The 13,974-nt window shown below is 32.6% G+C and overlaps 1 protein-coding gene across 1 annotated transcript in view; it reads left to right on the top strand.

Moving 5' to 3' along the window:
• The window catches only part of CFTR (CF transmembrane conductance regulator), a 191,478-nt gene that overhangs the window by 142,764 nt on the left and 34,740 nt on the right, over window positions 1-13,974 (top strand). The window contains exons 20-21 of the mRNA XM_074268208.1: window positions 1,075-1,302; window positions 6,012-6,112. Coding sequence (XP_074124309.1) covers window positions 1,075-1,302; window positions 6,012-6,112 — 329 coding nt within the window. The remainder of the gene's footprint in view (window positions 1-1,074; window positions 1,303-6,011; window positions 6,113-13,974) is intronic.

The following is a 13,974-nucleotide window of genomic DNA, read 5'->3' as shown; positions in this document are numbered from 1 at the left end:
TTATGATAAACACTATTTCTCATTATCTTGGGGCTATAAATACATCTTTTTTTCTTTATCAGTGTTGGATACTCATAAAATTAAGAATGTGAGAGCAACAAAAATCACATTACCATCAACTCCAAAGCCAGAAAATCTTGGGTAAAGCCTTGCCTCTTTCCCCTACTGACTGTGTGACTCTTGTCAAGTAGCTTAACCTTTAGTGATTGAGGCTATATAGTGAGAATGTAAATTGCAGAGAGAATAGAGCCCTGTACCAGTAGAAGGAGTTCTTTACCTGAAGTTCCCTATATCAGTGAAATCGTAGGTCTAAACAAAGTAAAACAAAAACACTAGGAAAAAATATCATTGAAAATGGTATTCATAGGTACCCAAAGAATTATAGTGAAGGGCCCCCCTAAACTTCTTTGCCCACAAATTTTTGCTTTCATATACCTTCCAATACTTATTTTTGTGGGCTCCACAATTCAGGAGATTGCTGGAATAGTATTTACTCCAATTAATGATTTTGTAAGCAACAATTCAATGCTATCTCCAGGGCTGTGTGCCTTTGCCAGAGGTCAATTACTAGCAGATGAATAAGGATTGTACTGGATGCAAAAAATGGCATGTAGATGAATTGTTGTTTGCCCTGAGGAAGATTGTACCCCTACTAGTGAAATGACAGGTCTTTCATAGTGTTGAGGAGGAGGATTTCTTTTAAGGATTACATCTTTGTATAACTGACACGTTTTATTCTTAAACATGAACAAATTATTTGAAAAATAATCTTATGAATCTGGAATCACTTAAATTTTGAACAGTGAACATAATACCAGGTAATAGAGATATGCTACATCACAAAAACAGATGGGGAAAAATCTTAGTATATTTAAAGGTTTCTTAAAAACTGAAATGCATTAAAGAAAAATAATGACTTACCTTGTTTCAAGAAGAAGACTATACACTTTCATCTAAACAGGAATATTAACTGATTTTCAAGTTCTTTAAATTTTGCCTATATTGGTATGGCATAATGTCAATCTTTGTAATTTATTTAAAAATTCACTCTGCTTTTAATTTGAATATTTCCAGCCAGGACTCCAATTTTTACGCATCTTGTTACAAGTTTAAAGGGCCTGTGGACTCTACGAGCTTTTGGACGCCAACCATACTTTGAGACCTTATTTCATAAAGCTCTGAATTTACACACAGCAAACTGGTTCCTATACATGTCCACACTTCGCTGGTTCCAAATGAGAATAGAAATTGTTTTTGTCATCTTCTTCTGTGTTGTGACCTTCATCTCCATTTTAACTACAGGTACTATAAAATAACCAGATGGTCATTGAAGTCTTTATACTTAAGGAATTGCATTTTTATAAAGTGTTTAATTCTTGTGTTCACATATAACTTAGCATCTATTTTTTTAAATTTCCATTGTAGTAGTTAGTACTTCTTGGAAGCTAGATTGTTTGTTTGGCATTATCCCATTTTGCAGATGACAATACTGAGAGAAATTCAGTGTTTTTTTTTTTTTTTTTGAAAATCACATAATAACTCAGTGTCTAGAAAAGAACTTATTTGATTACCTATCCAATATTCTAGTTAGGAAATGGTATAAGCATTTACTTGGTACTTACTATGTGTCAGGTTATGTTAAGAGCTTTACAAATATCATATGATTTGATCTTCATAACAAACTTTGGATGATACTTTTATTATTCCCATTTTGCAGTTGAGGAAACTGAGGCAGGACAACATTAAGTAATTTGCCTAGGGTCACACAATTAGGAAGAGCCTGAGGCTGAATTTGAAGACAGATCTTCCTGACTTAAGGCCCAGATCTTTATTCACTGTGCCACTTTGCTACTAGTTAGCCAGTTTCTTGGCTGCTCAGAACAGTTAAGTTTTTTTCATTAAAGAATTCAAGTTGTCAAAGATAGAGGGCTCAAAATGCAAAAAAGATAGTTGCTTTATTTTTTTGCCCTATAAATAAGTTATTAAACTAAAATATCAGAAATTAGATTGTTGAAAATTATAGCCTAAGATAAACTACATGTAGAGAGGTAGCATGATATAGTAGAAAGAAGTCCAGTCTGGATTCAAATTCAGTCTCTGACATATGATTATCTAAGTGGCCTTAAACAAATGGCTCTTTCAGTGCCCAAAGTAATTCTTAATGATATCAGCAAAGGAAGTTTCCAAATTTATATTATTCCACATTGATTGTCACATGTCTAGACTAAAAATAAATGATTGATCAAAAAAGTATTGTATAAATGTCAAATGAAGTCAATTTCAAGAAAGGAATAATTTCTTGAAAAATGTAATAAAATATATTATCCTGTAGTTTACATACCACTAAACTAAAGAATAATTTTGACAACATTTTTAAAATTATTTTTAAGAAAATTAGAATATTATGGGCCAAAATATTGGTCCAGATTTTGAAAGTTTTGTTTTAAAATGATTCTACAAAGTATATTTGGAAAACCATTAAATATGTTAGATAATTTTCCAAGTCATATTTTGTTATATTTCCAGTAACAAACATCTTTGAAAAAGATGCTTTGGGGATCCTAGTAAGTTTTATCACAAGATAAATAGAGTTCAATTAAAAACAGGCCCCACATTAATACCAGGGCTTTAGAAAGATTCTTACATAGCATAGTCTAGCAAGGGGATAAAACACAACTTCTTCAATGTGAACACTATTCCATCATAAACACACTGGAGACTTGGAAGACAATGTGCTCCATGAGTCTTTCTTCAGTACAATGCATATAAATACCAAATGACTGGCTTGGACTGTAGCAAACTTTTTCCTATCCATCATCCTATAGAAGGCATTGAACTAAAAGCTTTACAATTATTGTCTCATTTAGTCCTCACAACAATCTGGGAAATAGGTGCTATCATTATTCTCATTAAAAAAAAAAAACTGAGATAAATGAGTGAAGTGACTTACTCAGGGTCACACAGCTAGTGTCTGAAGTCATATTTGAATTCACATTTTCCTGATTCCATGCTCTGCATTCTCTCCATTGTGCCACCAAGCAACCCCATAAAGTTTGTTTTTACTTCCAAGGTTGAACATAATACTCATACTACTTATAATGAAGAAATGAAAAAAAACAATTAGCAACATATATTTATATAATTGTAATTTGTGACCATCTGTTGATAAATAAGTGATGTATAGAACAAAGGCAGGTCATCTAGTATAGGAGGAAAACATGAAGAAAGTAAAGCAATATACTTATTACAGCTGATTATTTAACAATGAAAAATTTAGTCAGTTGCATATTTTTATTCAGTAAGCATATCTTACTATGAAAGGAACTTTAAGAATTACCAAGATAAGTATTACTAATTCTATCCCTAGGAAGTTCACAATTTAGTAGAGGAAATGACATAAAGCCAAATTATAACAATACATGGTACAATGTGCTTACTATTAAATTTGGTACAGAGTGCTTTGGGGGTTCACATTAAGGAGATATTATATCTGGTTGTAGAGATTGGGATTTCAGAAATTGATAGGTTTGTCAGTATTCTAGGCAAAGAAACTAAATAAATGAAGACATGATGGTAGGAAATGCTTATTTAAGAAATACAAATTCTGTTTTAGAAATGTTGAGTTTGAGTTTGCAAGGCCTCTGATATGTGCAGGAAGAGATACCCTGCAAGAAGTTAGTAATATGGGGGCAGCTAGGTGATGCTGAGGATAGAGCACCAGCCCTGAAGGTAGGTATCTGACCTCAGACATTTAATGCTTCCAGCTCTGTGACCCTGGGCAAGTCACTTGACTCCAATTGCCTCAGCAAAAAAAAACAAAACAAAACAAAACAAAAAAAGTATCCTGGAGAGAAGTTAGTAATATGAGACTAGTGTTCAAGAAAATTCAAATATCAGTGAATCAACAATAATTTATTAAGTTTCTACTATGTCAGACATTGAGTTAGGTATAGGAAATCAATACAAATATTGTAACAGTCCATGCTCATAATAAGCTTACATTCTAATGGGAGAGACAAATGCGTATAAAATATACAGACACAGACCAAAAGATACTGTTGTAATAGCAAACTCTAAAAAAACTCTGCCACAAAGTTTCAATTGAATTGAGCATTGTTATTTTTAAGTACAGTTTTACTGATATCTTTTGTTTATTTAATCACCAAAATTACTTCCAGTATGCTTCTCCTTCATCCCTTCTAGATAGTCATCAAATATAACAAAAAATATTTACAGAGGAAAAAAAAAAAGAAGAGACCAAAAAAAATTGGCAAAATAGACATTTATTAGATGCTACCAAATATTAAACACTTTGGGGAAATACTTAAAATATTTATATGATTTGATATATACTGTCATGGAATTTAAATCCTGTTGGAAAAATAAGCAAAAAACAATTAGAGAATGATAAATCATCGTAGAACAAAAGCCCACTGAATTCATTATTATAACCAAGAGCCAAAATAAATGGTGCAAATAGCAAAAGGAAAACAAGAAAGGGGAAAGATAAAAATGAGCTGACATTGTCACAGAAGACTCAGAGAGCAGTTGAGGTTTGGCATGCATCTTGAAGGATTAGAGGTCTAGGATAGGAAGAAAAGCCTTTTGAGGAAGAGGAGAAATGTGAGCAAAAGTATGAATGTATCAATTATAATAGTGAATGAATGGTACAAAGAGAAGACTCAAGAAGGTACAATTAGGTAAAATTATAGAATGTTTTTTTAAAGCTAAGCAGAGAAGTTTGAATTTCATCTGAGAGATTTTGGAAATTCATAATAAATTAATAAATAAAAGTTGGAGTGATAAAATTTTATTGTAGGAAGATTGTTCTATTAGAATGGATGAGATGAATGAGAAGTGTGTGTGTGTGTGTGTGTGTGTGTGTGTGTGTGTGTGTGTGTGTGTGTGTGTACTTACACAGACATAGGCGTGTGTTGTATGGTCAGATTTGGATGAGTGGGAAGGAAGGAGATAAGGATTACAGCAGTTTATATCAGAATCTAGATTAGGGTGATAACCTCAAGAATGAAGAGAATAGGATGAATTCAAGAGATATTGAAGAAGAATTTTTCCATTCATTCAACCAACTTTTGATTAAAGTCCTTCCTCTATGCTATGTTCGTTGCCAAGTACTGGGAAGCATATTGGGATATACTTAAGGTAGAAGGTAGCAGATGTTCTTAGCCTTAAAAGAAACTAGAAATTCTAAAAGATGTAAATGAGGACAGAATATATTCCAGGTGCAAGCAACAGCCATTTGACATGAGAATTGGAATGCCAAATATGAAAAAGTTGTCAATTTGGTGATAGCACAGAATAAGTTAAATGATATAATGTTTAATTTTTAGATAAAAAATTAGGTGGGATTTAGAGTGAGAAGGTCTTTAAATCCAAATAGAAGAGTTATAATTGTTCCTAAAGATACTAAGGAGCACTGAAGCTTATTGAGTTGAAAAGTATTAGAACAAGAGCTACATTTTATAAAAAGTGTCACTTTGTTAGCTGTGTAGAGAATGGGTTCAAGTGGGTGTGAAGCAGGATAATCAATAAAATGGACATCAAAGTATGTTTAAACTAAAAGTGATGGCAGCCTTCATGTAAATGAAGAGAAAGGGATAGATTTGAAAAATACTGTGGAGGCAGAAACAAGATATGGGTCAGGAATGTTCTCAAGTAAGAGCCTTTAAAAATAAACAGGACTTCCTGGCAAATAGCCATATATGAAAGTGAATAATGAATTCAAAATCAGTCTCAGTTTTTGAGTATAAGTGACAGGAAGCACATAAAACAAGGCCAACCAAAAAATTTTATCCATATATGATTATTTTCATCAAACCTGTAAAATAACAGAATGCTATTGGGTTATGTAGATAGTATAGAAATTAATATATAACTCAATGCAAGATAATTTATTCTATAAGTAGAATAAATAATTGTATTTATTATGTGTGCTATAATTGTTTATGGTTGAATTGCCCTCAAATAGCTTTTTTTCCCTCTTTAACTTGTAGGTGATGGACAAGGACAAGTTGGAATTCTTCTGACTTTAGCCATGAATATCATGGGTACCTTACAGTGGGCTGTAAACTCCAGCATAGATGTGGACAGTTTGGTAAGAAACAAAATCCAGAGTATCTTACTGTTCCTACATAATTTGAATGGAAGTGGGGTGGAGTGGGTGGGGAAGATGAGTAAAATATACTAGAAGCTACTAATGCATAGCCACCAATCAATATCACTTAAGATGTTAGAGATTTGTGAATAGTTCTCACCCATAAGTTCATATTTTCATTGTACTCTGTAATTAAAATTAGTCCGATAAATTCCTGATTTCAAATAAGTATAAGCAAAAAGCTAAAAAAAAAAAAGCTTTAAAAAGCTTAAAAAGCATACATAATTGGTCTTCAGATCTTGGGAGTGAAAAAGTGTACTGTCAGAATTAAGGAAGTACCAAATGATGCAAAAGAAAATTCATTCATATATGATATAATATAAAAAAAATCTGATTCAGTTTATAAAAGGAGAAAATTTGGGGTTAAAGCTATTATTTTAAATAAATAGCCCTCTTCAGGAAGTAAGCCTTGCGACATGAAATTAATTTGTACTCTTAAATACCATTCTTGAAGGTAGTAATTTGTACTGTTATGAAAACATCTCTAAAAAAAACTGCGGGGCCCAAAACCACTTGTGCGTCAAACTTTCTCAATGGAGATGTTAAATATGTTTATGCAGCAATCTCTTTTCAAGATTAGGATTTCCAACATTTCATAGGAAGCAGACAGTGGAATCCTGAGCTGATCTGGGACAGAGGGTTGGGGAAGAATAAAATGAGGCAGTCTGTGTTAGTGCAGACTCTGAGACTTGCAGTCAGGAAAACCTGAATTCAAAATCTGCTTCTAACACTTAGCAGCTGTGAGCTAAACTGTAAGCAAACCTCTTAACACCTGCCCTAGCCCCAAACCTCAGTTTTCCATTTATGAGTTGATATTTGTAGCACGTACTTCTTAGGGTAATTGTGGAGCTTGGAAGCAGTATTATATATGAAATGCTTGGTAAATCTTAAGGCACAGGTATTCTTATTATAGAAAACATTCTCAACTTGTTTGATGATGTTCAGATAGAAATAGTGCTGGGATAAGTTTCTCTCCTCTTATTATTCTTTTATATTTAATATTTTGGCAGACACATGTACATGCCTTAAGATTTACCAAGCATTTCATATATAATACTGCTTCCAAGCTCCATTAATACAATACTTCACAAGGAGAAGGTCTAGAAAAGGGCCATTGAACTTCAAATTATGATATCATTAGTGATTTGGATGAGAATGTTGACGGCACAACCTAGATTGCAATCTGGTTCAATCTGATATCAATAAATCAGCAATAAATAAGCATTTAGTAAGAGCCGCCCTTGTGCCAAACACATAGGCATGTAATAAGGTCTTAAGCGATTTTGACTTCAAATCTGTCAAGATTTTATCTAGAAGTACTGACTTTAACTATATTATATTGTTCATAGTAGGGACATTTTGTGTTCTTTTAATGTAATTGCTGTAATATCCTGAATTGGTAAATTTCATTTTTAAAGTGTTTCACTATAAGACTAGTCAGTTGATAATTCATTTCCCCCCTCAGTAGAAAATAGAAGCTATTTCTGTCTGATTTTGTTTCCATATTCCACAATAGGTGTAAATAAATCTCAGGAGACCCACTAATGATTTTTATTGCTTCCTCTCTTTATATGCTACAATAGAAATATCCTTGAAGATTATCTGTGTTTTGCTTTTACTACTGACATTTTCTTTAGAATCTGCCTACTTCATACTGACATGAATAACTAACCAAAATTCTGATTTTCTTGATTCTGTCTTTGTATAAAGAAAACATTTATAAAGATTATTTCTGGTATGGTTTTCCTGCTACCAGTCATGGAGGCTTTCTTTTCTACAGAGATTGAACTTTGAGAAACAACATGATATAATAGAAATAGCACTAGATTTGGAATCAGGATAGACTAGTGTTTGACTTCTACTTCTGATGCTTACTAATTATATGGTGATTGGAAATTCATTTAACTTAGAGTCAGTTTCTTCTCACCATAAAATGGGAACAATAAAGCTAACAGAACTCACTTCATAGGAGTTGTTGTTAGAAACAAATAAAATCATGTATATGATTTTTAAAAAACTTAGTAAGCCTCAAAGTGCTATTTAAATGTCTTGAAGTAGACTCTGTTGTGAATCAGATAACTGAGTAACTCCTTAATTCACTTCCTTTTTCAAACTGCAGATAATATAAAATTTTGATTTCAATAGATGATTGGGCAGTTTATACAGACTTCTGATTTCATCAGTCCATTCTGACTCAGGATTCTGAGGGCATATTCTTGGACTACTGTAATATTAACCGATAGAGATGAAATTTACTAGAAAATCTCTTTAATTTATTAATTATTAAAGTAAAATTTTACATAATTATGTCCTTCAAGATTTATGTTTCATTAATAATAAATTTTACTTTAATTCTTTGATTAAGCATTTGAATTGTGATAAATTAAATTACATTAATGATTTCTTTTTTTCAGCTGTGAAACCATCTTCTAGTAGAATGTAAAATGTACTTAGTATAATGAGTTTAATTCTTTTCTCATTTCATTAGTCATATGCATACATTGAAAATATTTATTGTTATACATTTCGGCATCAAATAAATTCAGAGTGGGAGGGAAAAATGTTGTAGGCAATATAATACATGCTTCTTATTTTATAGAAGGAGGCAGATAGGTAAGCCCAGTGACTGGAATGGTGGGCTTAGAATCAGGGAGGTTCAAATCTGATCTCAGACACTTCTTAGCTGTGTGACCTGGGCAAGTCATTTAATCCTGTCTGCCTTAGTTTCCTCATGTGTAAAATGAGTTGGAGAAACCACTCCAATATCTTTGCCAAGAAAATCCTCAAAATAAGATCATAAAGAGTTAGACACAACTAAAAGATGACTGAACAAGAAGTACTTAATCCATTTATCTTTCTTTTATCTTAAAATTTTCATTTATTCAATTCTTCAGGCAAAATCAATTCACATCTAGGTGTAAATAAGTGTTTACACCTACAACATCTTTTGAATATCATTAAATCTTTTCAGCATATTGACTTTTCTTACATTCCCATTAAGTTGTGACTATTTTGGAACGGGACCATTTGTAAATACTTCTGTTAGCCTAAAAGTAAGAATAATAAGAAAATATTGACAGACAGAAATATCATGCACAAACTTTTTCTGTATTTAATTCAATGCTCCATCTTTTCCCAGTATTTTGTTTATTTTCTGAAAGTCTCTGTCTCCACCCTTCTTAATCCTTTGGGGTTGTTTGTTTTTTTTTCAGCCTTTGTCCCAAATTATAATTCCCCAGATAAGGTCTAAATGTGCATGTTGACATTTTGGTCTTTTGCTTTTCTTTTACCTGTCTAGTACTATTTGAGATCATTCAGTATTTCTCCTTTGGACTTACTTTAAGACATTTTCATTTTCCCCTCTTCTGTGTGAAGATATGTTATGGCCCTGGGTTTTAACATAAAAGGTTTTTTGCATGTGTCTATTGTGTTGTTACACAATTTAGGGAAAATATCAATATTTGCATTTGAACTCATTATTTTTTAAAAAGCCAGTCGATTGTTTGGATGCCAAAGTGAAATATGCTATTTTTCATTTCTCCCCCAACTGTCATAAGGTGTTTTGTATGCCTTTGTCATTTATTTGTTATATGATTGTACTTACTTCTCCCCTACTATGCATGTTATCTCCACCCTCCTTTTCTTTCTCTTCAAGTGCCAGCATCACTCATCAATGTCCTTGCTAGAAATTTGGATGCAATATATTTCTGGATTTCTTTTTTTCTAGTATGTTTTTTTTTTATTTCCCCTTTCATTATGTACTGAGTGTATGGTGACATTACTATACACCCAGGAGAGTTCACACATCCTTAATATTACTGAGGAAGTCAGAAAAATAGCCTTTAAAAAATAAAACCTTGCAAATTGTTTTAACATTATTTCATAATCTTAGAAGGTTGAAGCTAAAACTTGGAGCAAGCCAGGGTTACTCATTTGTGATATAATTTTAGTACCAGAATTCATTGTTAATGAAATTGGACAACTTAGGCTTTAGGAAAAGAAGTTCCTGGGATTTTTCCCGTGGATATATATATTCTAGGTTATTATATGAGAGAAGTAATCTCTTCTCTCTCCCACATCCCCTAAGAAAAGATTTGAAATAAGGGAAGTTTCTATTTGAAAATATATTTCCCTAGAAGTTCCCCTTTTTATTCACCAGATATCTCCCTTTCTTCTCTTCATCTTTATAGGTGTTTATCCTATATCTCATTAATTTAGGTAATCCCTAAATGAGTGATGTGTGAGTGACAACTTTTAAAAATATTGGTATCCTGAATGGTGGGTAGGGAGTTATGATATTAATTATCTCAATATGATATAAAGCTTTTTTTTGAAAATTCCTTTACATAATTAGAAATATTTATGACATAAAACTATAAAATATTATCAAATCATTTTATAACTTAATATCCCTCAAATTATGCATCATATAATAAGCTATATAATTTATACAGAATCAATAAGATTTAGATGGAACCCAATTTTTTAAATTATTTAATTATTAATTCATTTTTACAAAAAATTTATGCATAGGTAATTTTCCAGCATCGACAATTGCAAAACCTTTTGTTTCAACTTTTCCCCTGCTTCCCCCCACTCCTTCCCTCAGATGATAGGTTGACTAATACATGTTAAATATGTTAAAGTATTAAGTTAAATACAATATATGTATACATGTCCAAATAGTTGTTTTGCTGCACAAAAAGAATCAAACTTTGAAATAGTGTACATTTAGCCTGTGAAGGAAATCAAAAATGTAGGCAGACAAAATTAGAGGGATTGGGAATTCTATGTAGTGGTTCATAGTCATTTCCCGAGTTCTTTTGCTGGCGTATCTGGCTTAGTTCATTACTGCTCTATTGGAACTGATTTGGTTCATCTCATTATTGGAGAGGGCCTTGTCCATCAGAATTGATCATGATATAGTATTGTTGTTGAAGTATATAATGATCTCCTGGCTGTATTACCATGGACAAGTCATTCAACCTCAAAAACTCCTCATCTAATGCTTCCATGTCTACTAGCCCTTTGTGGCTAACTCATTGAAGTGAGTGATGTATGAGTCATTACTTTAAAAAATTATACCAGAGTTTTAACATTTTAATATAAGGATTCCTATGTGAAATCTCTTATAACATTAACACATGTGCAATTAGCTTCCTACTTGTTCTATTTAGTAAGGCCCATAACTAATTCTGCGTATGGATGGGGAGTCTATGAAACATATTTGGGTTATGATATTAATTATCAATTTATACCTTACCTCGAGATTAGCTGAAATGAGAGTATAAACTCCTAGGAAGGTGGAGGAGAAGGGTAAGCATTTGGTGAATGAAAAAGGGAACTTCCAAAAAGTATGGAAAGTTTTCATTAGAAACTTCCCTTTTTTCAAAGCTTTTCTTAGGGGATGTGGGGAAGACAGGAAAATGCTTTTCTCATGCAATAACCTAGAATCCACTGGAAAGAGCTCAGGGATTTTCCCCCCATCACTCTTTTCTTAAACATTTACTATTTGGATTCTAACTTCATCATTCCCCTGACATTGAGCTCCCCAAAATTTCAATGATCTTTTAATTGCCAAGCCCCATGTTTTTTTTTTCTTTTCTTTATCCTTATCCTTCTTAACTTCTCTGTAGCCTTTGATATTGTTGATCACTCTTTCCTCCTTGATAGTCTCTTCTCTTTAGGTTTTCAGACCTCATACTCTCCCAATTCTCTTCTTATTTATCTGACCACATCACATTCTTCTTTGATGGATTTTCATCCAGGTCCCACCTTCTACCTGAAGATATCTTTAAAAGTTCTTCTTCTTCTCTTCTCTCTTTATAGTACTTCACTGGATAGTATCATCTGTAGATGTAATTCCACTCTGATGATTTTCAAATCTATCCATCCTTCCCCAGCATCTTTAATGACCTCCATTCTTATTTCTCCAACTGTCTTTCAAACCTCTTCAACTGGATATACAATAGAGATTTTAAAATAAATATGTCTATATTTATATGACATCTTCAATTCCTCACTCTCATCCCACATATCCAATCATTGCTGAGGCGGAATGATTTCTATATTTGTAATATCTCTTGAATACATCCCTCTTTCCCTCTGATATTGCCATCACTTTAGTCCAGGATCTTTTCACTCTTACAATATCCTGTTGTTGGGTCTTCCTTCTTTTAAAATCGACTCATCCTATCCATCCTCCATTCAGTTCCTGAAGTGATTTTCAAAAGTGCAAACCTATGTAACCCTACTACTCAATAAAATCCAGATGGCAAATACCTCCAGGACAAACTGCAAAATCTTCTGTTAGGCCTTCAAAGCCATTCATAAGTGAATACCCTTCTACCTTTCCTTGCTTCTTATGCCTTATTCCCTATCATTTTGGAACCTGTGACAAAAATCTCCTTGTTGTTTTATGAACAAGATATTCCATCTTTCAGCTCTGGACATTTTCTCTGGTTTCCCCTCATCTTTGTAATGCAATCCCTTCTTATCTCTACTTACTGTCTTCCTGGTTTCCTATAAATCCCCAGCAAAATGCTATATTATAATTATTTTCTATTTTTCCTATCAATAGTTTGTCTATTCCTATTATTTGCTTTTGTCTCTGCAATTAAACTGTGAACTCCTTCAAGGAAGGACTCTCTTTTACCTCTTTTTCTAACCCTAACACTTAGCACAATGCCTGGCACATAGTAGATGTTTAACAAATGGTTATTGACTTACTGACTTAGTTTCTCAGTGCCTTAGACATCTCTCTAAAGCTATAAATGCCAGCGAAGATATAGATATATATATTGGTAGAGGGAAGTTGCTCACCTTGGAGTTCCCTTTATCAATAAATTACAGCCTGAATACCAATCTTAGTCTCATTAATGTCAGGTATTTTATTTTCTTGCTATAGACTTGAGATAAACCTGCCAGAAAGTCTCATCAGCTCTCCATGCCTAGTCTATCTTTGCTGATCTAGAACACATTTTTAAAAAGTTAAAGCATGATCTTTTAAAAATTTCAAGGATTGTATTTAAAGTTCTTGTAAAGAAGTGATAAGAATCCATATATCCTATGAATGATTTACCATGCCTACTTATGAAGGCATCCTACTTCTTTATTTTTTCTTATGAAACAGTACTCAAATCATCTTTTTAATTATTCCTTCAAGAACTTTAAATCAAAATATAATGAGAGGAGAAATATAAGCAAAGATACTCAGAACAGGAAAATGAATCTACAAAACATTTTCATATTATGTTCTAGTTTAAAAGTCTCCAGAAATGTTTAGAAAGATTGATGTGATCTGAAAGCAACTTCTGTCAATAGAAATTCCTTCTTTTCTCCTTTGTCTTTTAATTTCCAGTGTTTATTCTGGTTCTTGCTATAAATCAAGTGATGGACTGCAAGATGACCAAAGAGAAAATTGATTGGGGAAAAACATGGTTTGTCTTCATTCCTTCTGAACTTGCTGATTGCTTCTTCTGTCAACAGGTCATTGTAAGAAGGAACATATTCCCTTTGTTTCTTTTTATTTCTAATGAAATCTTATTTGAAGTTTTAGCTCCCTTGCCTCTCTTTAATTTCATGTCTTTTTTCTTTGGCTTTTTGCTTCATTTATGTTTCCTTCTTGTGTTCTTTTTTATTTAATGAATCTTCGTGATCTGAGTTCCCCATGCCATCCAATCATTCTCCTGCTTTTAATGTTTGATGTTTGATGAAAAAAAAAACACTAGACCAGTGTCAGAATGCTTCTCTCATTAAGTGATTTTATAATAATAAGCAAATCTCTGAAACTCTTTGGATCT

Source organism: Sminthopsis crassicaudata, chromosome 5 (genome assembly GCF_048593235.1).
Source record: "Sminthopsis crassicaudata isolate SCR6 chromosome 5, ASM4859323v1, whole genome shotgun sequence".
In the NCBI taxonomy this organism is placed as follows: domain Eukaryota; kingdom Metazoa; phylum Chordata; class Mammalia; order Dasyuromorphia; family Dasyuridae; genus Sminthopsis; species Sminthopsis crassicaudata.
The sequence above is the reverse complement of the archived record's forward strand: the minus strand, read 5'-3'. Positions and strand labels throughout refer to the sequence as shown.